The 27,007-nt window shown below is 35.6% G+C and overlaps 1 protein-coding gene across 3 annotated transcripts in view; it reads right to left on the reverse strand.

Annotated features, from left to right (window-relative positions):
* Positions 1 to 27,007, reverse strand: part of Wdr81 (WD repeat domain 81) — a 107,564-nt gene that overhangs the window by 15,711 nt on the left and 64,846 nt on the right. For all 3 annotated transcript variants that reach the window (XR_014127505.1, XM_081731512.1, XM_081731513.1), the window contains exons 14-21: positions 26,498 to 26,675; positions 22,769 to 22,943; positions 17,971 to 18,092; positions 14,079 to 14,194; positions 12,381 to 12,588; positions 3,038 to 3,331; positions 2,033 to 2,182; positions 876 to 982 (exon numbers count right to left, since the gene is read on the reverse strand). Coding sequence is in view for 2 of the 3 variants with exons in the window: in XM_081731512.1 (XP_081587638.1) it covers positions 876 to 982; positions 2,033 to 2,182; positions 3,038 to 3,331; positions 12,381 to 12,588; positions 14,079 to 14,194; positions 17,971 to 18,092; positions 22,769 to 22,943; positions 26,498 to 26,675 (1,350 nt within the window). In the remaining variant the exon portion in view is untranslated. The remainder of the gene's footprint in view (positions 1 to 875; positions 983 to 2,032; positions 2,183 to 3,037; positions 3,332 to 12,380; positions 12,589 to 14,078; positions 14,195 to 17,970; positions 18,093 to 22,768; positions 22,944 to 26,497; positions 26,676 to 27,007) is intronic.

The raw sequence follows: 27,007 nt of genomic DNA on the forward strand, positions 1-27,007 counted from the left end.
TCATGGGAATCTGTATTTAGTTCCACATGAATACATTTACTAGGTGTGGAATAATACCATTAGTGCCTTTGCTACGGAAGAATCAAGTTTCATTCCTGATAGGGTTTCATGATTGGGATCTAGTATTAAGTTGTTAAGTTCATGCCTCATAGGCCTTCACTGCTCACAAGTGATGTTAAACCACAAAACAACAAATGTACAACTGTTACACAAAATACGAAATAATACAGGGTGGTGCACAAAGAAGTAGCCCGAGTGTCACATAACAAAAATGAAAGTGATTTTGTTTATTCACATGGGAAAACGGCTGAACCATTTGAAACGGATTCTTAGAACATAGTTAGTTCCTACTGTGAACTGGATTTTTATCCTGTCAATTGAATTAAAATTGGTACATCAAAAGGGGGAGATAGATGTCAAAATTGCTGCCATAAAAAGACTATCTAACAAGACATTCAAATGAGGAGAATGGAATTCGGAATGCAGTAGTAGAAACTATGTTCGACGTAGTGGTAGAAGCAGCAGTAGTAGAAATAGTAGATATGTCTGAAAACAATGGACAAGTTTCTACTTTCACGACTGGTAACTGCTCTTATTTGGACATTGACTAAATTTAGACGGTGCATCTGCAAAACCCACAGATATGATCTGTAATAATGATTCCACTAGTTTTGGTATTCTGCGTAACATTTATAAATTGGTATTAGCTTTTAAAACCACGAATTAACTTCAAATCCAAATTTGATTTATGTTTTCTAGATATTGTTTGCTTGTTTACTTACGAAAAAAGTGGAAATCAACAGAAATTTTCATACACTTTTCTACTCATACCTATTTTAATAATGGAAAATAAAGCATGCATTCATTGTACGTACTTCATATTAAACAATAATTTTCCATCGTCTACATTCCACACCGACACAGCCTGATCCAGCGAAGAGCTTACTATAGTGTTATTGTTTACTGCCACTAGTTGAAGTACCTTTAAAAGAAAAAAGGCATTATATCTTTAGTTGAAGACTTAGAAAGTAAAATAAAAACAAACTTTTTACTACTTAGGAGCTGAATGTTTGATTTACATAGTGCACAAACCTATAATAAGTACATATTCTTACAAATGTATACTTTCGTCAAGAAAGGAAAAAAGCACTCCTATTCTGGTATCAAATAGTACGAAATACGTTCATTCGAAAATTTCTAAGAATACTTCCTGTAAACGAAATTCTAAACAGAAGATAGTCCAGATAGTTTGCACAAATTGAAACTAAACTTAAGAAAAGCATTCTCCTTTCAAGAAATATGGAATTACGATCTAAGTGGTTTGAGCATTATCCTAAGCACCTTATAAGCCAATTAAAACTGTGCTAGAAAATCTGAACTATTTGCACTGGTCAGCTTATATGATTGATTTTTCAATTAAATACATGGAAAAAATACAATACATGTTAGGTAGCAGTATTTTTTTTTTTTTTTTAATCCTGGCTATTTTGCGCACCAAAAACAATTCAATAAACATAAACTCAGAACTGTTTACAAAGGGACTCGGAGAAAAATAAATAAATAAAAAGAAGCACATGAAATATACATAGGAGACCCAATGGCTCCGTAGTAGAGCACTCATCTGTGGTGCGAGAGGTCCCTGGTTTGATCTCAAGCCATGTGAGTTTGTGGTGGACAACATCGTGTCTGTGGGGTTTTCTCGGGGTTCTCTTGTTACCATCCACATTCTCACTACACTAACTCTTTCACAATCATTCCCTTTTATCAATCATCCGTCTCCTTTAGCCTAACGGGGATTACGTGACACGTAAAACTAGAAATTTCACTTCATGAACTATATACAGGGTCCGGCCGAAAAACATGACAATTTTCAAATTGAAATTGTGACCAAACTGATTATGTCACATAATGATCTTCTATTTCCGAATTGAACTATAACTCAAAGTATTTTTCTTATGACATTTAAGTATTAAACATACCGTTTCTACTTTCTGTACACAAGAAACATGCATACAAAACAATAACAATTTACCTCTCCTTCATGTCCTTTCCATGATGCTAGCACCATTCCAGTTCTAACATCAAGTACCGACAGATATCCAGAGGAATGACCAACTGCAACCCATGTTCCTCTCGAGCTCATAGCAATGCAGCGTATTAAACCAGCAGGATTTAAGGCAACCTACATGGAATACAAAAATAAAGATATACTATTTTTTTATTATAATATTAATTTGCATTATGTATAAAATATTTTGAAAAAGTGCCAGACCAAGTTTCATAATCCCATTGTTATTATCTTTTTTTGTTATCAATTACAATTTTTATTATCCACATAAGAATAGTTGACTTGGAGAGCATGGCAATGACATAGCAGCTCCGGTGGAGTATAGCCTTAAGTGTGTCATCTCGGGTGGTGAAAGAAGGACTAAAAATAATCACGAAAACGAGTAAACGTGGCTCCATTCCTTCTTGGTAATTGTATAAACTTTATGGCCAGTGGTTACATTTTACCATCTCACCACAGAAAAAAAAAATGTTTCTCTTTCTTTGTATTTTCCACGTGTAACGCCGCTGGGCAAGACCACTAAATCAACAATACAATTATGGCTGGAATAAGGTGGCCAGTACTTTTTCCTCTGGTTCCAATAGGATATTTGGAAAACTTAACATTATGAAGCTTGAATGAAAATTACAATTAAGAATTTCACAGATGTTTACTGGCATACGTCAGTAATAAAGCCTGGCCTCCGGTGCGTGTGGTTCCTGGTTCGATTCTAGCTCTCGTCAAGTGGGTTTTGTGGTGGGTAAATACCATATGTGTGGCCGCAGAGTACTTCCGTTTCCTACCACTTTTCATTCCACCATTTCATCATTCATTATCATCATCACGTCTTATTAGTCACATTAAACTATTATATATATATATCCTCTAATATAATGCAATCTGATTTTACCATAATGTCAAAACGCCAGATTCTTTACATAGGTTTTAAACAATAACAACACGGAAGAAAGAAAAAAATCATTTACCTACCCTTAATTCATTCACATATGTACACAATCTTGCATCTATTACCCTCAAGGTGGCATCAGTAGTTGCAGCTAGCAGGGAGGTGCTCGGAGGAGCCATAGCCCTAAGAACATTCACTGGAATGTTTCGAGGAGAATCCAGTTGTTTTACAAGAGAACCCATGAATGGATCCCAGATATGAACAACAGAATCACATGAAGCTGCCAACCGAAGAGATTCCAAGAAAGTGATAGCTAACACTGATTTCTTGTGATTGGTGTAAGTCCATTGACAATATGATATTGCACTACCGTCACCCTGAAATATTTAACTAACTTTAATTTCTAACTTAATTATTCCAAAAAAATATCTTGAAACTTGATATCACACATTTAAAAAAATCATTATAGGATATATTTTAACAAAAGAAACACTGACCAAAGATGAAAACACACTTTTTTAATATATATATATATATATATATATATATATATATATATATATATATATAATAGCGGTTTGGCAAAGTTTCTGTGTATATATATATATGTCTGTATGACTACATATATGTCTGTATTTTCATTTGTTTTCGATATTGTCTGAAGGATATGCTAGATATCCGAAACCGTTATTATAATTTTAAAAAAAAATGTGTTTTAAGCTTTGGTCAGTGTTTCTTTTGTTAAAATAATCAATCCAAAGCCATGGATAGTCTTACTATTATAGGATATAATCAAATCCAACAACACAGTAATAATAGAGGTGAACAAGTGTTTGTCTTTCTGATAACTTAAAAAGGCATTGATGGCAAAATGGCAGCCTATGTTTCACCTGGCTCGCAAATAAAAATTAAAAATGTCTCGATTTCTCTTCCACATAATATATATATATATATATATATATATATATATATATATATATATATATATATATATATATATATACAGATGGTGATCAGAAAAATGGAAACAACTGTAGTTGGCAACACGTCAGATGTATGGGTTGGCAGTGGTGTCGTGGCGCCCGCAGCGCTGGACCGTTGATGGTGGTGTGTTAGGTCGGTCTCCATATTACATCAGGCGCAGTGGAACAGCAGTGTCCAGTGGCTGCAGCAGACGGAGGTAGTGTAAAATCTGAGACCTCTCAGATTTTCAAAGAGTGCAAATTGTTGGTGCGCGGTTATGTGGAGTGAGTATGACGGCAGTGGCTACTGTGTTAGGTGTGTCGCGCGGGACAGTGTCGAAGGTGATGACGGCTTACACAACACACGGGAAAACCACATCGGGGAAGCGGAACAGTGGGCGGAAGAAAATCATGAGTGACAGGTCACGCCGGGTATTAAAGCGCATTGTCACGCAGAACCGCCGTGCCACTGCGGAGCAAGTGACGGAGGAACTCAATCAGCACCTCCCCCACCCTGTTTTGACAATCACAGTCCGCCGCGAATTACATGACATGAACTTACGGGGTCGTGTTGCACAGGCCAAACCGCTCGTCAGGAACCATAACGCTTTCGCACGCCGCAAATGGTGCCGCGACCATGCAACTTGGACCGTTGACGACTGGAAACGTGTGATATGGTCGGATGAGTCATCCTTCACCCTATTCCCAACCACGGGCCGTGTTTATGTTTAAAGAACGCCCAAAGAAGCTTATGATCTGCAGTGTCTCCGCCCAACTGTGAAACATGGTGGCGGCACGGTGATGCTGTGGGCACCATATCATGGTTTTCATTGGGTCCTGTGGTCACACTTAGCGGACGTATCACTGCCAACGATTATATCGCAATTTTAGGAGACCACTTGCATCCTATGGTCCCGGATGTTGTTCACGAACAATGACGCCATCTTCCAGGATGATAATGCACCCATTCACACAGCTGGCGTTGTTGCAGCGTGGTTTGAGGAACATCGAGATGAAGTTCAACACCTCCTCTGGCCCGCCCAATCCCCATATCTCAACATAATTAAACATCTGTGGTCCGTCTTGGAAACACGACTCCGGCGACAATTTCCACCTCCGTCCTCTCTCACAGAACTGGCCGATGCCCTGCACGAGGAATGGTGTAAAATTCCACTTGCTACCATTCACGACCTCTATGCCTCCATCCCACGTCGCATCAAGGCTGTTCTGAAGACGAAAGGTGGCCAGACACCATATTAATCTGGTAAGTTGCAATTTCGTTCAGGTGTTTCCATTTTTCTGATCACCATCTGTATATAAACTTCGTTATTCCCTTTAAAAGCAATGTTTCTTTTCCCATTGTGCATGAAACAGTTATTTTTGCTTTAATAATACGTTCTTAACTTTTCATTGTTCTATGTTTATTTATCTTTTTATTTTTAATTTCTCTGCCCCCAAATATGATCCATATTTTGTCCTGACCCTTAGTAGTTCATCATAAAATGGCAACCGCTGACTTAAAGAATAAATCGTCTTCCAGCTTTTGCATTCCTGCCAATTAGCAATACAATTTGTGCAAATTGATGTGAACAAGTATTATTTTGCATAGTTTTATATACATATATATATATACTGATTTTTGAGGATACATGATTTTTTACGTTTATGTTACAAGTTCTTAGTATTTAATATGTCCTCCCTTAGCTTTAGTAAGTATTACAATCCTTTCGGGTATTGAATTTATAGGAAATTTCTTTTATTTCAGGATTATAAACTAATACCGAATCACTGCACAAATCAACTTTTCTTTCATGGTACAGTCAGTTTTCCTTAGTCTTTTTTTCATTATAGCCCACAAATTCTCAATGAGATTTATATCTGCAGAATTCCCAGGCAGGGTCGTTTTTAACCTCCCCGGCGCCCTAGGCACTTCAAATTCTTACGCCCTTCTCCCGCGCTATTTCCAGAGCACTCCCTCCTTCAGTTATTACCTTGCCAGTTTTGGTTCAGGATGAATTTTTTCATTAATTCTCTTACTTTTTGCCTTTATTTGTTTTTACTCTTTGGGGAGTCTTCCCGTTATCCACCACCTATGGACCCACCATATCTCGGACTAGCAACCGGCAGCCGTAAGGAAAGAATAGTGGCATGGTTTGGTAGTATATTATAATTTTGTTTTCTTTGCTTTTTTTATTCTTTCATCATGTTGATGTGACAAGCTAGTAGTTTTAAAATGAACGGAACATTATGTCTCTTGTAAATTATTATAATTGAAAAGTGCACAAGGAATGATTTCCACAGTCTCGGCTTTTGCCTGCTAATAGCAGAGAATACGTATTTTTTTTTAAATATTAGTACAGTTAATAGTTTGTTTTTATCCTCCAGTTATCCCCAGACCAGGGCATTTTTAAGCTACCTTTTTGTATCCAAATGGATAACCAGGCCCAGCACTTGGATACCCAGGTCCACTAATTTGGATACCCGGTGCATTTCATAAAACTAAATTACTGGAAGAGTACTTGAACAATAAATTACTTGAATTACTATACATTTAAAATTACTTGTATTCTATGGATAGGTATAAAGTTGGAGAACTTCATTCTTGAAATTTTAGATATTTCTCTTTCCTTCGTTTCGCATATTTATTTGTCTACCTCGAGATCCTTGCACTTTCATTCTACTCTAATACAGACAAAGTTAATAGACGGACTAAGAAACGTTGGAGCCGAACTCTTATATGTAACGATCCAAATGATTGGTTTATATACTTTCTGAATAGTATCTGAAAGAAAATAACAGAAGAAAACAACTTGCTATTTGGATATTTAATTTTTATGAAATGGAATTTTTACACATCTTTAGCTTACAACATTGTTTTGGTTCGTTGCAATTAAGACAATATTTCTGATAATATATTGTGAATAGAACTTTTACACTTTTGGGAAAAACTGCCTTGCGATGATAGCCAGTTGTGTTTCTGACGTGGCAACCTTAGATCGAAAACGGCGAGGTGTAGAGCAAGAAGGAGTTGCTGATTTGGAGTGTTGACGCCGATGGCTTTTTAGTGAAAATCTTTCAAAGCCAGGCTTGTCGTCTGTCATCTATAAGATAGGCCCATGAGTTAGAACATATTTCAGGCTAAGCTAACTTGTCTATTGAAGAGGGGATTATGGTAAATAGGAAGGAACTAGAGCGACAGAATTAGTTAGGCTCACCATGTTTGTTTTGTTTTGCTGCTTGCATGTTTTCTGGAGACAATTGAATATCGAGTTTCCTAGAATCAATTTCCGTTTTATTGAAAAGAAGCGATCACACACTATTTTTCCTTTAAAGTCAGATTGCCTTTTATTCTTTACCACCATGTGATTGTTTTACACATCCTGCCATAACACCAATCTACTATGCACTATCTAGGTATATGTTGATATTAATTTCATGCGACGCATATTAACTTATAAACTTTCATAAAACAACTTTTGACTTTTTCCTTAGGTTGGGTTATATTGAGTGCATTGATTGTACATTCATAATTTTAGAGGCCTGTTGAGACTAACTTTCAGCTATTCCTGAGCTAGACCTGTTGAGACTAGTTTTCAGCTATTCTTGAGCTACACTCGTGCATTCGTAATTTGGTTCGGTTTCCAGAGATTCCCAATTCTCATTATCGCCCAATTCCAGTCTTCTCAAAAATTATTCTCTTTAACCTAACCTGTTTTATCCTGGCCTAACATTTCCTGCCAACCACACATTTAGGTAATATTGGTAATTGAGATATTTTCAGGCAAATCTTCTGACATAATTAATAGGTGGCACAAACTTGTAAGAAAGTAAGGGATTATCCATTAAGCGTAAAGAAGTATTTTAACAACTACACAGTTACCTTCAGTGAAGGATTTATGCCGGCGGGCAAGGGGGCTGAGCTTCTCTAAACTTTTAGGATTTCTATAGATAACGAATCAAATGTTACTCATAAACCTTCAAGCCCTTCCCTCTAAAATTTTGGGATTTCTAAACACGAAGTATTCCTAAGAGAAGTCCCTACCAAAATTTTTTCTAAATCTGTCGCTAGTTACTTACGTGCCCATCCCCTTTTTTCCTTATACTCAGATATTAGAAGCTCTAATACTCAGATTATAATCACTGTGTATTTTTTCATTTTCTCTTCAGCTTTTTAAATATTGCCAGAAGCTTTTCCTTTTCTTTAGTAATTTTACGATCAGTGAGATGCTACAAAATGATTGAAAGTTTGCGACGATAAAATTGTTAAAAAGAATCCCTTATGTCACTAAGCGTAACAAATTGTAAACCTTTCTCATGCTCTGTAGCGTTTGAATTTTGCTATGTGTGTCAAGGACCCTTTGTTCCTGGATACCCAGTAGCGATTTCTTAAAAAAATGCACTGCCCCAGACACTGTTCTTAAGTATTCTTATTTATCAAGTAATATAAATCTCTATTTTCAATTAACAAAAGTAAAATTATACGTATCACATTTACATTAGCCGTCGAGATCTAGTTTGTTTGTAACCAGGTAGCTCAACCGGACCGGAAATGACGTTTTGTGCACCAGCGTATTTTAATTTTTTCTCTTTTTTGGCCCTCCAATTTTTTGCGCCCTAGGCACGTGCCCAGCGTGCCTAAGCGGAAAAGCGGCCCTGTTCCCAGGTCAGTCCAAGCATTATATCTTCTTTTCGTTTACGAACTGCTTCACTTATTTTAATTTGTGGCAGCTGCCAAGACCTTTTCCTGAAAAGCTCCATTCTCCACTCCAAATTCTGCCAGACTTTGAAGTTTTGGAATGAGTCTGCGCTCCAGTATACGAATGTACTTGTAACTATTCATCACTCCGGATATTGGTTTTAATGCTTTTGGTCCGAAGTACGAGAAGCATCCCCAGAACATAATTTTCAGAGGATACTTATTTGCATGATGTGTTTTGTCGACAATTTTATGGCTGGACTCTTCCGCACATGGTCTCATGCCTTCAACATCAAAGTAACTTTCATCTGAGAATGGAACTTCCGCCAATCCTCAACACTCCAATCTTTGTATTTATCCGCTTATTTACGTAATTTCTTCTTCTCACCTTCCGTCAGTAGTTATTTCTTTAGAGGCCTTCCAGCTTTGCGACCACCTTCCAGACGTCCTCTTCGTACAGTGGAGTCATGAATTTTAACTCAAGTCGCTTCCAAGTCCTTCTACAGGTGAAAATTGTTTCTCTGGGGATTGATCTTACTAATTATCAGCAAAACTACATCATCTCTTGGCATGTTCTTTCTTCCACAGTGACCTTTTCGTTTATATTAAATTAATCCTGTTTCTACCTTTTGTTTGATTATCTTACTGACACTTTGCACTCATTTGCTACTTCCCTGAGTCATTGAAGTGTGTTCAAGAACAGTTATTATCTTACTTCTTTTCCTTTATGTTAAATCCATACTGCAGGGCTCATCGTGGTCTGGTCTCTTGTAAATAGTTGAAAAGTGACCAAAAGTACACAAAAAAGTGACCAAAATCTCATCATGCCCCTTTTTTCCTTTGTCAGTTTCTTCATCATCTCTCTCTTTGTTGTTTTGTTTAATCTTTTCTTCTTTACTTCTTTTTAAGCTTCTTTCTTAGGTTTTCTAAGTATGTTTTGTAGTTACGGTAAGCAAACTTAGCAGATGTAAGAGGCTTCTGAGTAAGTGGAACCAGTTCTGGCCTATTTCCGAATTTCTTCATTCCAGACATTATACTTAACTTAGCATTGAGAGTTCTCAAAGCCATGAAATATTCAAATTCATCACCTACTATTAAGAAGAACATACAAGAAGCATAACACAAGACGAACATGATGAACCACACACACACACACATACAACGTTGAGCGGAGCGTTAAGTATTACGAGAAAAACCAAAAGACTATTATGATGAAAGAATAGACACAGAAGGGTTCTCAACCCCACCTTGAGAACTTAAGCATCCACCAACCATCCACTGTGCTTTAGAAAGAATAAAAGCTAAATTGAGAATAAAGCTGACTGTTTCACATGAACTTTTAGCAAGTACTGAAGCTTTCAGAAGATAATGGGTAACAAGTTGCTGCCTTTTTCCATTTATTTTTATAACATTTTTCTTAGAAAACTGCCAATGCAAAACATAAATCACACGAAAAAGTCACTTTACCTCCAAAAAAAAAAATAAATAAATAAATAAATAAATAAAATAAAATAAAATAAATAAATAAATAAATAAATAAATAAATAAATAACTTTTAGTGACAAATTTGAAAAAAAAAAGTAACTTTTAGTAACCAACTTGAAAAAAAGTAACTTTTAGTTAAAGTGACTCGCTATGAGCCCTGATACTGGATCCCTCACGACACACAACAGCACTCTCAAGGCAATAAGCCGAATGAATGAATGCAAGTCAACTACGCGTAGACGACAATGGTCACTGAAAAGTTGCAAGGTGTCAACAATACAGTCAATAGTAACACAAAAATTGCGCGGAAAAAATCAACAGCCGCTCCGCACAAAATCTTCTGCCCCCCAGAAAACGACCAACATCAGAGTTCAATTCATAGCTTTTGGGGTCGCTGAGATGAATAGTGACAGTTCTAATCCAATGCAGTTTCAAAGGGGCGAGATTTTAAAAGTAATCGAAAATGACAGATATTAGAATTGAATAGGAGAACAATAGAAATATAATATATATATATCTTTTATTTTTCTTCTTGTTCTTTTTAATGTAAGAGCATATGTTTATAAGAGAGGAAAGTTTTTTTTTTTTTTTTTTTTTATCGTTTCAGGTTCTATTGTTATCATCTTAACCTCTGATAACTTACCCATACATATTGTACTTGGGTTTTGATTTTATATTATTATGAAATTATTGTATCAATAAAGTAAATATCCATTCAATTACCAACCCTGACATCCCTTGCCATTCTAATATCATATCACAACTCCGACTGCCAAAAGAAGAAAAATAAACAATATAACTGCTCAATAAAATGTCCATTATATAACGCATGTGTTACCTCACTAATACAGATAAATGTAATTAAGTGTTTTAAAATACGTTATTATGAAAGTTGTAATTTATTATTTAGACATATTTAGATACACTGTACACCTCCGTGTGCGGGGACTGATGGGGGAAGACGAAACACCAACGTTCACCTGTACTTGAGCGTGATGGGGGAAAACTTTTTCCTATCAGGTTACGTGAAACAGATTACAAATTTATCTGTTTGCTTCGATAGTACTACATTATGCGCATTTAATCTATATATATAAAAGAGAACGTACAAAATTTTGTCCGCTCATCACGCTAATACGGCTGAACCAATTTCTTTCATTTTTGGGGGTTATTAGGATTTGGACCCTAGATGGTTTTTATCATATCACTTTAATTTTTAATTACCAGTGTCTTGAGATAATTGACCATTCAAGTGTCCATAACGTACAAATCCTTTGTTATTAGTTCATCATAGGTAAAAATAAACGTATTTATATGCAACCCGCATGACCGTGTCACTCGGCGGGTTAACATAAATGACAGGCGATATACAGAGGAAAATAGCTTGAATCTTCTGTTTAAAATTTTTTAATTGATTTGCTTATTTTTACAGACACTTTTACAATATGCCAGCACCGGGATGACCGCAGCGAAGCGGGGCGGGTTAAGATAAATGACAGGCGATATAATGTTAAGATTTACTGCAATCATATCACTTGAAAGCGAAAAAGTAAAAATTATCTAAGTAACAAAGTTTATTGCGTTCCGGGGTGACCGCAGCGAAGCGGGGTGAACGCTGTCATATCACTTGAAAGCGAAAAAGTAAAAATTATCTAAGTAACAAAGTTTATTGCGTTCCGGGGTGACCGCAGCGAAGCGGGGTGAACGCTGCTAGTTTTAATATAAAATTAACTAACTGGAATGTTAAAGTTAATGATTCATTACGATTTCATCGGATATTTAATAGAATATAGATAAAACTGGAATACAGTTTCTCATGAGATCAACAAAGTCAAGCAAATCCGGATCTGGTCAGAAGATAGATGGGTAATCGTTCGTACTCACCAGATAATTTTGGCAATACGGCGTCCACCCAGCGTAATGAGGACAATTGGAGAGCTACTTAAAAGAAAGAAGTAGCAAATTCCTATCTAGAAAGCCAGTATTAGCGGCGAGGTGAGTCAATATGCTGACCACACATCACTCCAAGGGTATGGGTGCTACAAGCTTGTTGGTAGGCTCTCGCCCTCTGAGGGGTGTTATGCCAGGGGTTTAGTTTTAGTTTTTCACAATACAGATAAAGATCTAAGATGTATTGTTATTGAAGCAAAAAGAAATAAAATACTATGTATGTAGTAACATAAACAGTATCATGAAATGTTAAACACATTTTAAATGATTACAATGTACAAGAGAAATGCAAATTCTAAGAACTACATTCCAAGTACGAATCACAAGATTTACCTGACTCCGTAGAGACCAAAGTTTCACTGTTTTGTCTCTGCTACCACTTAAAAAGCTGTTTTCATTATCCAAAACATACAATGCTCGAATACCATTCGTATGTCCTTGGAATTTCTGAAGTTTTATTTGCTTGAAATTAAAACGAGTATCTTTCTCCGCACGGCCGATTTCATGCTCCCAATATGCCAACCAATTACCACGTAAATGCCTGAAATACCAAAAGAACTGGGTTATTAAATTATGTCTATTTTTATTTCTAACCTTTCATTGTAAGAAATTATTAAAATATGCCTTTAGAAAAACAGAAAAAAATCATAGATGAAATGAACAAGATCAACAGTTCTTATAAATCAAGACACTATTTTTGATTTTTTATTATAAAGTATTTATTTATTGCTGCAAATTAATGACAATTGAATTAACAATTTTCGTTAGATCGATGGGAAAAGTCATAATTCTTCACGCCGGCGGTAAAGCAGAAAAATTAGGAAAATGACAATTTTAAAAATCCTTCTAAAAAGATAAAATCTTGATAACAAAGGGTTTTATGTTAAATGTTGAAGCAAAACTATGTCCTTTAACATATTGTTAGGAACTGAATAAAAGCAAAGGAAACAGGGAGAACAGCATTTTTCAAAAATAAGTATACACAAACCATGTATAATATTTACAAACATTTAGAAGTTAGGCCTTAGATGCACCATACGAAATTCCGTAACTGTTTTCTTTATTTGCTATCTTCTTTTCTGAAATTCATGAACCAATCTAAAGTACAACTTTCCTCTCCTATACCTTCAACACTAAACAATGTAACTTCATTTTATCTTAATCAATCTTTTTCTATACACTAACTATACTAAGGCTACAACCCAACATCACTTAAAATTCACCTATAAACGATCTCTTTACGAGGTGCATTAAAAGTCTGTGTGTCGTACGGTCTTGCCATCTCTGTCACGTATTAACAACGAGTGCGCGCGTATTTTAAAACAAACCACACGTTTCTATCTGTTACCAGTCCTGAGAAAAATATAATTGAAGGTGTTTTAACTTGAAAGAACTCGTACATTAATGTCTTTTTGCCTTCCATCTAAAATATATTGCCAATAATCATTTATGTAACTTGGCATTTTTCTATATCTAACATACAATGATATATAGTATCACTATATAATAACTATATTAACTGGAAATCTTAAAGCAAGTCTGTACATATTCCTTAGCAGACCATTCCACATATTCTCACTCACAATCTTGTTAGATATCTATCGTGGAGCGCATGGACAAAACAAAATCACAGAAAAAAAAAACTTCCCTTGCTTCCTCTTGCACGTTTCTATTTTTTCCTTCACAGGTTCGTAAGTGGGTTCCTTCGTTGCTAAATGGTTCGTGATACCGTATTCGGAGACCCGGTTCAATTTCCCGTGAAAATGCATGACATGGATCTTACGTTAATCTAAGTAAGGTCAAGTCTCACACAGCCTCAGAGCTGAAAAGGAACGCTGGCACCAAACCAACCAACGGACTTTTACTTAGGCTAAAAAGTATCAGAATAAAAAAAGTTATAGGATGTAATGGACCTTCATCTTTCTCACTGACAGTGGTCAAGAATTAAGATTTATTATATACCCTTTACCTTCTCGCTTTTATTCCGATACTTTCCAATTTATGGAATACGCTATTTCTGGAAACACTAACCTATTCGTATTTTCCATCTTCTTACTTATAAGGGACATAACATCACTCTCTGCATGGCCAGTGGAATGTGAATTTGGACTCAAGCACGGAGATTTCGTCGATGGTATATCTGCTCTCTGTAAAATATATATTATTATTATTATGAACAGATTATACAGAAATGGACTTTAGTACTGAAAAGAAAATTATAAAAGAGAGAAAAAAAATGTCTAATCTTAACCAACTCTAAAACTATATAACATCATATATATATCGATGAAAGAGGAAACAACCGATTTTTAACACACACCAGATTCTCTGTAGATGTGAATTTTATAACTAACGAAGTTATAGAATTCACATCTACAGAGGATCTGGCGTGTATTAAAGATCGACTGTTTCCTCTTTCATCGATATATTATATAGGAAATCATAATCGTCATAGGTGCTCAGTATATGGGCACGGGGATTGTCCAAGCACAGCAGTGGTCTGTGGTACAATCCACGTCGACCGAGATGAGACCACCGATCTCGAGAGGGAGAGTGTGAGTGGCTGTGCTGGGAAGCGGGCTGGGTGGCGTAGTGATTAACGCATCGACACGGTATGCCGAAGGTCCCGGGTTCCAGTTCTGGTCCAGTTAGTCACTTTTTCACCCTTTGTAAGTTATGTAACATCAATTATAATAAAGACAAATAAGTTAATTATAAAAAAAGATTATACAAAAATAATAAAATAATTAAATAAATAAGTAAACAAGTGAATATAATATTTAGAGCAACAAAATTTATGTCTAATAATGTTTCCAATTTCTTTACATTGTATGTTTTCTTAATGCGAAAGCAAAATGTATATACAACGAAGCTGTAAGTTACGACAGACTAGAAAAAATGCCATTAAATAATAACATCAATCTTTATTACTCTTACGGTTTCCATTATCCTTTATTGCTGATGTCATCTGCATTTTCCCATTTTTTTATTGTAATGACTTCTCAAATCCGAATATTAACTATCTGCTTTCGAACTTTCAACTGCAAGTAAATGAAGCAATCATTTGTTTAAATATCATGCTTTATTAACCTTCCACTTCCCAAATCTATTCAATTATCAACATTATAACCATCATCCTAAGACGTTTCATTCATTATTTCTTGAACTCTCGTTCGAATAGGTCGTCTAATGAAGATTCTCAAGAATTGCTTGTCCTTGCATTCCTCTTCTTTCTTTATCTCTTCTCAATCTCCCTCTTTTTCATACTGTCCCCACTACCTTATTCTCCCATCTGATTGGTTCTTCTTCGTGGTCCCTTTCCTTCTAGATTTTTCTCTAACCACTCTTTTGGTTCATCCGTTTTCACTTTCGTTGACACCTTTTCATTTATTTCTCTCACTTCTATCAAATCTCTGTTCATTCTCAAGTTTTCCAGTTTCCCATGTTCTCTCTCCTTTGCTTTTTCCATATTTTAAAAGCACATCCACATATCCTTTCGTATAGATTTTCTCTAACATCTGTCTGATTGTGAAGATTAGGCCTATTGTACTCCTGTCTTTTCTAAATCCATGTTTGTTCTTTTTCTAGTATGTTCTTTATTTCTTTCCTTATTCTCGTTTCTAGAATTATTTCCTGTACCTCCAACATTTGTGAGGATACCTTCGACCTCTATAATTCTTGTACATCATCTTGTCTCCTTTCTTATATAATGGTACTATTATGCCTAGTTTCCATTCATCTCAATTCTATTACCACTCAAATACGTTTTAAGAGTGTCAACTTTAATATGGCGTTATGCACGCTTTTCGTTTGAGAGCTGCACTATTAATAATCAATAAGTAAGCCAAATTATGTTACAAAGCTTACGGAATTATATTTATTTTAAAAATGACGTGATTCTCGCATGGTAAGTACAGTAATCAATTCTACAATTCCTAACAACTAACATCTCATTTTTACTCTAAAAAGGAACTAATTACAAGGATGCATGCATTACTTGACTATCTACTAAAGTTGTAAGGCTACAATTTGTATACATTCTATTTGTTCAACTCAATTATGCTCAGAAAAATGAGAATTTACGAAACTGCAGCGTACGTGTAAAACGACAAATAATTAATAAAATATTTTATTTGGTCAAGAGTGATACACATTCTTTTATACTAGCCGAAGAAATTCAAGAAAGTATAACATATATATTATGTTATATATGTTTCATCTTGCTACGATAAATTGTGTTATTTATATTTTGATTGTTGCTAATATACTGTGTAGCTGGTTGTCAGGATATAATCAACTAGTATTATTCAAGAACACAACAGAAGGATCCACTAACTGGCTTGCATGACTAATTTTGACCTACAAACTCTGTATTGAAGAACTAGGAAGGTACTGTTTGATATTTTAATTAATATACTGTTATGTTACAAAATAATGAACAATTTGTACTTTCTCTCGAATCTTCACGGAACAATTAAAAAGTAACAGAAAAATTTTTCACAGCAAAAAAAGAGATGTACTTTCAAACACTGAAATATACATTTTGAAGTATATGTATTATATCATCTCTCCATGAGATGGCAGATATGTGTGCTCCTCACACATTCTGAATGCAGTTGTTTCTGAATAGCACCTTGGTTCGAGACGTTAGAAACGAAACAGTAAAGACGCGAAGTGTCATCAGGTCTCTAAGGTCAAAAGGGCATTTAATATTCATAAACGAGTGTAACTGGCGGTCGAAGTTCAAAACAAGGCGCGTAAGTGTGTTTCATGAAGCTAGTTACGAGACAGCTGACGAAGGCAATACAGGCGAATGTTGAAGTTATTCAACTGAACCGGCAAGCAACGATCTAAACAACAGCGGAAGAAGTGGGCATTTTATATGGCAACAACACATCATCATCCATAAGCCAGCGTTTGATATCACAAAGTATCAGCAAGACGAACCCGTAGAAAGTTCACATCACTACACATGGATAACCGGATGGCATGCTGTCTTCAGTATTCGCTTCGATATGAGATGGATGGAAAAGCACTTTCTGGCAATATTGTTAGCAGTGACGAATTATGAATGTTTCATTTTGCTTCGGACCGAAAGTGGCATAGTATGATGTCAAAACACACGAACTCGCTATTTGAAAGAAAGAAAGAAAAAAAAAAAACTGTCTGCACGTAAAGGTTTAACTCATCGTCTTCTGGAACAGCCGCACCATCTTGCTGACAATAAAACGACAAACTTTTCATCCTGCTGGTACTGTGCCACATTCGATTGTCTAGAGTTGCTCTGTGCCGAAAACGTCCCACAAAACCTTTGGATATAATTATTCTGCATATCAATGCGCGTTTTCATATTCCTGCAATAACGTTGCAGAGCTTCAATCTTGAAATTGGAAATTCTGATGCATCAAGTATACAGTCTAGACCTGGTGCCATTTCCCCTTTTTGGCCCACTAAAGGAACATTTTGTCAGCCAACGTTGAGAGTGAGGTCATCCAGCCACGTATCCATGGTTTAGCACACAGCCGATCGAATTCTACCATACAGGTATAGGAAAATTGGTGTCCGTTGAGACAAATCTCTCAATGTCACTAGCTTCTATATATAGAAAATATAAGAAATGTTCACGTTTTAAAATGTGTATTTCAGTTTTAGAGAATACACTTCTGTTTTGCTCTAAAATTTTATTCAACTGCTTTTCGATTTTTTTCTCTATATATTATCGAACACCTTACAAGTAATAAATACAAAATACTATAATTAATTAACTAAGGATTAATTATAGGATATTTATATTTCAGGCTTTTAATTTTATTTTTCGTAGCTATAATTCGAAAAAACCTTTTGTTAATAATAAATTGTGCTTTGTGGTTTTTTTATTTTAATTTATTTAAATCTATTTTATTTTAATTATTATGAATCTTACCTGTAAATCAATTCTATTTCCAATAACAGCAACATTACTGCCAAAACCTCCACCTTCGGATTTCTCCGGATCTGCGTTATTAGAAGTTAACCAATCGGACAAGTAAAATGCATGACCAGCTCCTGTTAAAGCAATAAAATAAAACAAAATTATTACTATGATTTCTTACCTCTTTAATGCACTTACGTTTTGATTTCTGTGTAATTTTCTGTAGCTGGAGCAGCTACCTTCAATCGAGGTAGCTCTTCCAGCTTATGTTAAGATGGATGTGGAAATTTTAGAAATTATAAATAGGTTTACATGTAGGTTGATATACTTCTTTTCACACTAATTCTTTTGCAAGATAAGTTGTCGACAGTTTATGATGATTTCTTGACAAGAGTACATCAAGTAAGATGTACATCATTCTTGTTTGTTCAAGTAATAATTTGCTAAATCTCAAAACCAGTTTAAATGTAAGCTCGGATATGAATGTAATAGTACACCTATTGAAAAATCAGCATTATACTTGAAGCGATACGAGAACTATTATTAACTTAGTTCCTTTTCAAACTATTCGTTGTTCTCATTAAGTATCAAATTCTAAATTTTTTTGAATATTTGATCCACGGTAGTACACACTCAGGAACAATGCTATCAATGAATTATGGTTTTTACAAAGGCCATCTTTCTGACCCTTGGAAAAAAATGAATCGTAATATATATTGATTATGAAGTACAAAATTTATTTTTTAGTGATTGTGTTTACGTCTTTAACATGGAAATTATGAAGTATAGAACATACATCCTATTAACATATGCTCCGAACTACGACCGGGAATTTTATCCGGTACATGCAAGATTAATTCTCACCGTATAGGTGGTTCTCCACTACACTAACTGGTCTCCAAAGGGCTGAATCACAGGACTATATATCACATACAAGATCGGATCATGAACAAAATTGTTAGAACTCTCAAGAAAATAATAGGAACAAAATTACTCTCTCGAAACTTTTACCAAAAGAAGTAAATAACGACATGTTGTAGGATAAATTAATCCATAGAATGATTACCTCACATTTCTCCTTCTATAAGATCCCTATACCATCAAGTTTACAGCTTTCCCCTAAAGACGTTGGTCACAGCGATTAAAAACAGAAGGTATAAAGATAAAAAAGAACTCACCTGGAAAAAGCAACGCAAATACGTCTTGTTCTACGTGATTGCTGAAATGCTGCTTGTCAAAACCCGTGAGGGTCATTGTAAAACAGTAGTCAGCCATGTTTTCGACAAGTACATGTTGCGGAACTTATGTTATTGCTTTCATCACATTAGCATTCCATGTATTTTAAATAACTGTTTTATGTTTATTATTTAACCGACCTTTCTCTATTTTGAGTCTTGGCAACAAATGTAATTTTTAAATTTCTTTTATTTTGTGTTTATTTTTAAATGTATTGACATATCTCAAATCGGTTATTCTCATTTTGCATCCCTAAGATGTTCCGCAACATGGATTCGTTTAGTTAGTTTTGGTTATACCTATATAGCTTTTCTAACAATTCTTTTTATTGATTTCTTTATTTAACTATATAAATGCTTCGGTTTCATTGCAGATCTTTGTAATGGTTCTTGAGTGAGGTGATACTTTTCTCGTGATTGGCATAAGATGTGTAGACTTTAATGCTACTCGTAGCATCATACTATGAATTTAACTTATTAAACAGAGTTCAACTGTAGGTCTACTACTCTCATAGCTTCGTACTGAAGAAAGATGTTAAGGGGATTATTTCTGATTTCCCATGTACTTCCTGCTTCATGTTATCTCGTCTCCTTAATTTCAGAATTCGACTGAAGTGTTTGGGATACTTAATAACTTCGTTATAGTTGGATAAAAAAAACTGACATAAACTTTATTTCTCAGGAATAGTTTGGTTGGTTGGTACTAAAATTTAAGGGTCGGTTACTCTGATATCATAATCTAGATTTCCGTGGGCTGTTAAATATTTGACCGAGCTCGATCAAGAATAAAGGCGAAATTTAGTGAAAGCCACAGTGAATTTTTGAAAACTTGTAACTAAAATAACAGAGTTCAAGTTATTGAAATGAAATGTATTATTATTTTTTTCTTTCTTCAAGTTTAACGTCCGATGATTATACTCGGAGGCTAAGGGAGACGTTGATGATAATGAACAATAAGGTACAATGAAGGAAGTAGAAGGAAACGGAAGAACAATCAGAAACCAAAACACATGGTGTATGTTTACTACAAGTTGGCTTGGTGTAATCTGGGAACGAATAAGACGCCCATGCACCAGAGATGAACACACTACCACTGCGCTAGTGCATCCCACGAAACTTTTAGTTTTATGTTCCACAGATATGCCGTTTAGGATGAAGGAGGCGGATGATTGTGAAATAATTGGTGAAATGAAAATATGAGAAGGAAACAGACGAGTCCTAGAAAACCATGAGCACAGTGTTGTCCACCACAAATTCGCGTGGCTGAGAATTGAACAATGGACCCTCGCACTAGAAGTGAGCGCTCTTCCACTGAGCCATCGTGCCCCAAAGTTGATGCTATTGTTGAGGAATTTGTCACGAAGATTTATAAGGCATATTGCTTAACCGTAGGAACCAAAAGGGGGAGGGGAGCTCTGAGGTCCACACCCATTAGTTTGTAATGTAAGCCAAAATATCTTGGTGTTCCTAGGGTTAATGTAGTGTTTAGAATATTGATATCATCATCTTCGAGTTCTTCAAAAAGATAAACAACTTCGAGTTCTTCAAGAAGATGAACTCCACAATCTCTAATTTCAGTATACAAAGGGTGTTCAAAAAGTTTTGAATAGTGGTCTCTAATTTTTTTATTTGTTGCAGAAGGAGAATGAATTTTTTTTGTGAACATACTTGGAACATTTAGCTATAAGTTGGTATATAAAAGTATTTTCTTTTATTTACAGGTGAGCCATAATGGACCGTGAAGTAGATGTCAGGTTGCGACAACGGTCGGTGATGGAGTTCCTCTTCAAGACCGGCGATGACTCTGCCACATCCTTTCACAGGAAATTGCTCCCTGTTTATGGGGAGGATACATTGGATCGCAGCAGTATCCAGCGGTGGTCGCAAAGGTATAAAGAAGGTAATTTCTCTCTGCTGGACAATCCACAATGCGGTAGACCATCGACGGTAGTGAGTGATGTGAATAAGGAGACCATTAATCAAATAATCCAAAATGAGAGATGTGTAACTACACAATAGCTTGCTGAAATGACTGGTTTGTCATTGGGTAGTGTGGTATCAGTGGTACAGTCACTAGGGTACAGAAAAATTTGTGCACGTTGGGTGCCTAGATTACTGACAAGAGAAATGAAAAGGATGAGGAAGGATGTGTGCGAGGGTCTCATGACGACCTTTACTGAAGAGTGAAAACAGTGTTTTGACGGCGTCATTACCCAGGATGAAACATGGTTATTTTTGTCCGAACCTGAGAGCAAAACACGTCTGAAGGCCCATCTGCGCGGTAAAACATTTGATAGTGAAAAAGACCTTATTTCCTGTTTCAAGCGATGGTGTAAAAGTCAATCCCCAGAATTTTACCAAAGTGCATTTACATCATGGAAAGAACGTTGGATCAGATGCGTCACAGCTGATGGAAGCTACATGGAGTAGGCTCAGTGTATAGCTAAATGTTCCAAGTATGTTCACAAAAAATTTCATTCTCCTCCTGCAACAAATATTATTAAAAAAAAAAAAAAAAAAAAAAAAAAAAGAGACCACTGTGCAAAACTTTTTGAACACTCTTTGTATAAATAATCTACAATCACTTAAAAGCCGATAACCAAAACAGCTCTGACTTCTAAACTTTATTCTCTCTATCTTCTATAGGAAACGTCCTATTCTCAACGAGGCTCCATTCAAGCCTAGTTTCCATATGTAATATGATATACAGTGAAGAAATATAAAACATTCATTCTCTCTCTCTCTATTAATAATTCTCGAATCGTTCTCTCACTAAAAATATAAAGATATTCTGCCACTGAATGCAAAATAAGTCTCTAACTTAATTAAGGTTATGTTCAATTTTTGCTCTAACTCCTCCACGTTCCTATATTATCATCCATAATAACTATAAGCAACTCGCTCAGACGCTACAAAATGGTTAATGCACTGTCTGATATATTCCATTACTTAACAATGTACAGAATCTCAACAACACTAATTAGTTTCGCTAAACATTCCTTTTTAAGTATTAACCCCTTGCGTTTCAGGTATAATTTTCCTACGTTTGTGCTGCAATACCGGTTTCATTTACTGTTAAAAGACTGTCTAGAACGTTATATAGGACATAGTTACTATGTGGGCGTGAGGAAAGCATTCACATTACTGATAAAAACAATTATTTACAAAGGAAATTCTGATGTTCTGAAGGTATTTTATGCTGCTTCAGGTTGGCAATACTAACCGGAGATGAAAGACAAAGGTTTTTCTTTTCCGATCTCGAAGTTGTTAATTGTTTATCGTCAAAACAAACACATGTGTTTTGTAATTGAATGTTCCCTTAGACCTGCCAACTACTGAGACAACGCTTTTTTTTTCTTGTCTTTTCTATCAGTAAGGTGCTGTCACCTAAGGAGATATAGTAGAACTAAGTCTTGCCTTACATCCACTAACAAATTTCAGAATCTTCAGGATTAATATTACCCTTAATATGGGATACATTTTCATTACATCCATATGGATGTCAATGGTACGCAAGGGGTTAAGAAATTCTTCAAGAAATTTCTACACAATGTAATATAAAATAAATAAATTACCTCCGTCAGTGAGTTTGAGATGAGCCTCTTGTTCATATTCCAAACACAGATCACGAATTAGTTGTTCATTTTTCAATGACTCTTCCATGCTCGTTTCACCAACCATTCGAAAGAAAGGAAGGTAGGCTATATGCGCTAGTTCTGCTGTAAATACTTTCTTCAATTCTTCAAGAGCCTTCAAAAGTGTAAGCATGAGAGAAAAATAGTACTTAAACATATGTAAAAACAAATGTTAATTCAAAACTCTTAACATATGAACATAATTACTTCCTACATATTTATTACTATACTTATTGAAGTCACGATCAATGAACTTATTTGCCTCTAAAATATATTTTGATATTTCATGATATGACTAACCTTATAATGTCAATGTATTTATTCCAGCAAAAATATTTTCGAAAGCTGTTGCCACTTTCATCTTCATTCGCTAACATTAACGATGAATACGTTGAACTCACATATTTATGGGTCCATATTTAACACAAATAAAACATAAATTTTACGTTGGGCAAGAAAAGTATTAAATAATACAAATGAATAATTATGAAAGATTGGTGGAATTAAATAAATCCTCAGAAAAAAATGGACTAGGTTATTAGTCTTCAAAGCAGTCTGTACATCACTTATGATTGTATAATGCACAGATAAATCTAAAGGCACGGATCAATAACTTGCTCAGAATTGATGTAAGCTCATATATCAGTTTGTTATCCCCAAAATAACAAGATATAATCACAACATGCACTATGTTAGTACTGAATTGCATTTAATTACACCTTTATTCAAAATATACACAGTCCAATCACCTTTCAAGTATCTTTTCCAACAACGGGAAAAATAACGGGTGCGTTAAAAAAATGTATACATAATTAGAACCGTCACAGAAAGTTTATTTTCCAACCTACAAGCAAAAATTTCTGGGAAAGGTAAGACAACAGTCAATTTGAAAAATAAGTATACTTTCTGGTCAAACTGAATGTTCAAAATGGTGGCTTTTAGCATTGATACATTTTTGAGTATTTTATAACTGTTTCCCTACTTAGCACCAAAATCTCCAATGGAAACGCGCACAGTTTCAATCTCATCCCAAATTGTGTCCAGGTTACGTGATTTATGACGGTACATCTCATCTTTTACTGTGCCTCATAAGAAAAATCGAGCGGCGTAAGGTCTGAAGAGCGCACAGAAAACTCGATTAGTCCCCTGCGTCGTATCGACTGGCCTGGTACATTTTGATCCAGGTATGTTCGTACATTCCTATGAGAATGTGGCGGGGCGCCATCTTGTTGGTAACAAAGCCTATCATTACCGCATATTGCATAAAAGGCAAGGAAATTGAATCAGCAAGCACTGTTAGGTACTTTTCCCCAGTTACAGTGCCGTCAAAGCGGAAAGATCCAATGAGTCCTCTAGGAGACAAACCACATAACACATTTACACCAGGCAAATTCGCAGCCTTTTCAACAGTAATATGGGGATTATCTTCAGCCCAGTACACACAATTATACTTATTTACAATTTCCATTAAGTTTGAATTGCGCTTTACCTGACCAAACAATACTGCCCATAAATCCATTTCACGTGTAACCATTTCCTAAATCCATTCATAAAATTGTATCCTGCGATCGATCTAGGTCGTCGTCACTTAGCTCCTGCACCGGCCTTGAAATGTACATACGCAACTCGTTTCTCTTCAGTGTGAGTAGCACACTACAAGCACTTACACCGCTCTCCCGTGACCCTTGCATTGAAGATTTTTCTGGTGAATACTGAAACAGTTTCAGCACTGCAATTGATTATTCAACACTTGGAACCGTGCGAAGTTGCCCTGATCGGCCTTTCTGCACACCACACACTGCTCCATGAACCTCGAATTTGTCACGTAGACATGTATTTGTCAGCCCTGAAGGTGAATAAGTTAAATAATCACATCTCCACTGTCTCTGAACAACAATAACATTCTCGAACTTCCATTAACACTTAACAACCTACTTCTGCTCTTCGAAGTTCAAACATCCGTTCACCATTTTCATGTTACTCTCTTGCTATTAACTGGGTTGCTAAGTAGACCGACGATTCAGCTGCTACTTGTTGAAGAAACATAACATTACTTTTTCCCAAAATTTAACACCGTACGTTTGAAAATAAATTTTCTATAACAGTTTAAAGTGTATACAATTTTTGACACATCCGGTACACGTCTATTTCTCTATTTTTCTTCCCTCAAAATTATTCCATAATACCTATTAAGTTGTAGATGTTAGCACACACTAATCTTTAATATTATATATCAGATGCGTAACTTTACTAAGCTTGCAATTCTTCGCTTGGAACTTAACGTCTCTTTTTTGATCTAAGGATACGTAAAGACATGGAACTTAAATATGTGAGCTTCGAACCACATTAACTCACAACAGTAGATTAAGCTTTATATTACTTAGGAAGTTAGAGCAAAACAACAATGATGCAAATGCAAATACTAAAATACATAATTAAATCACAAAATATATCAGTAGCTGTTCTTCTCTATGAGAAACACATCCTGAAACAGTCAAAAGGTCTGTCCATTTTCTGGGTACAATTTTTCGAAATAACTTTTTCTAAGGAGATCATTAAATTGATAGCAAAGTTACTGAGAATGAAATTTCATTGAAAAGAGAAGATCTTAATATTCATTACACTCAAATCAACACAACTTTGAAATGAAAATCACGTAAGTTTCACGTTACGCCTTTCAGTCTAAAGAGGACCATATTAACTGAAGATGAATGATGTGGTGCGAAAAACAGATTTACGGAAGTACGTCAGCGTAGTGGAACAAAGAAATTGAGATGCATAAATATGCATTTCAGAAGACACCGCTCTATTATCCACTTTTGTGTCCTATAATGAGTGAGTGGCTTACAATACTTGGACCTACCCATTTCAATATAATTCCAGAAATCAATGTGGAATTCTCGGTTTTATATATGAAAATTTCACAAGAAGTTCCCAATATTCCCCATGTTATTTCATAGTTGGTTTTGTTGTAAAATATTTACAATTTGAAATTAACTACAGGTTTGAAAGATTTTTTCAGACTAAATTCTGATTCAATCTAAAGTTAATAAATCTTAGTATCACAATATGCGGAAGATACAAATAACGACACAACATTCTTCGATAAGATATACTCGAGTAACGTTACTGCGGCTGAATCTTGTTACGTTGTCGATAAATAATCACAAAGCTTCATGCACAGCTAATTTTATTTTCCACACAACTCCACATATGCCCCGTTGCTAGTACGAACAATATCCACTATGTATTCAACTTCTTGACTTGCACTCTCTCCAACATGTTCCGTGTTATTGTTGCAATCGTATCACGGATTCGAGTTCGTAACTCTGGGATCTCATTCTATTGGTATAAGTCCTTTAAACGCTCGTCTGAAATTACGTTGTGTTAAAATCTCAGATTTTATCTCACCGTACCACAGTTTCACCACTGCATGCGCGCATTATTGAACAATCGCCAATTTTATTTTTGCGACAATGACACTGAGTAGTGAGCAAATGAACAACTTCCAGTCATGAAAACAAACGCGAAGATCAGGTCTTTCATTTGGTGTTATCGTTATTTCACAAGTCATCGTAATTCACTCTCAGTAATTAATTTAAAGCACGAAGATTTGAACGGAAAACGCCATACTTTACTTCTATTACAATAAAACTTCTATAGGCCTACCTTGTTCCTCGTTTCTTGTACTTGGTCTCCTTCCACACTGGGCACAGGAGGGGAGAATGATCCAGCCGAATCACTGTCTCGCACTCTCATGTGGGTTATTTGTACTGGTGTCCCTCTGATGGCCCATTCAGCTGTCGTTCCATCGCGCCGGATCTCCAGGAAACTCTCCTCGAATGACCTGGAATAAGTAGAGTTTCCTATTACTGGATTCTTCCTGACCATATTGAATAGTGAAGGAAGGCTGCCCCGAAATTAAGAATATCATATGATTTTGGGTAACATGAAAAAGCGTGTAAAGAAGAAGAGTCCTAGAACCAGAGATAGGCATTTAAATTAAACACCACACCACCTATTGGTCTCTCACTCTTAATAAAATTTAACGCCATCTGGTCACACATATATATGGTTTTAAATACACACATATATTAGGAAAAATGCCCATTGTTCGTACAGGGAGAGTAAATTTATGGAAAATATTTGAATCCCCTTCCCACTTAGGTTACGCATTTC

This window comes from Thermobia domestica, chromosome 11 (assembly GCF_964235325.1).
Source record: "Thermobia domestica chromosome 11, izTheDome1.hap1.1, whole genome shotgun sequence".
Taxonomy (NCBI): Eukaryota; Metazoa; Arthropoda; class Insecta; order Zygentoma; family Lepismatidae; genus Thermobia; species Thermobia domestica.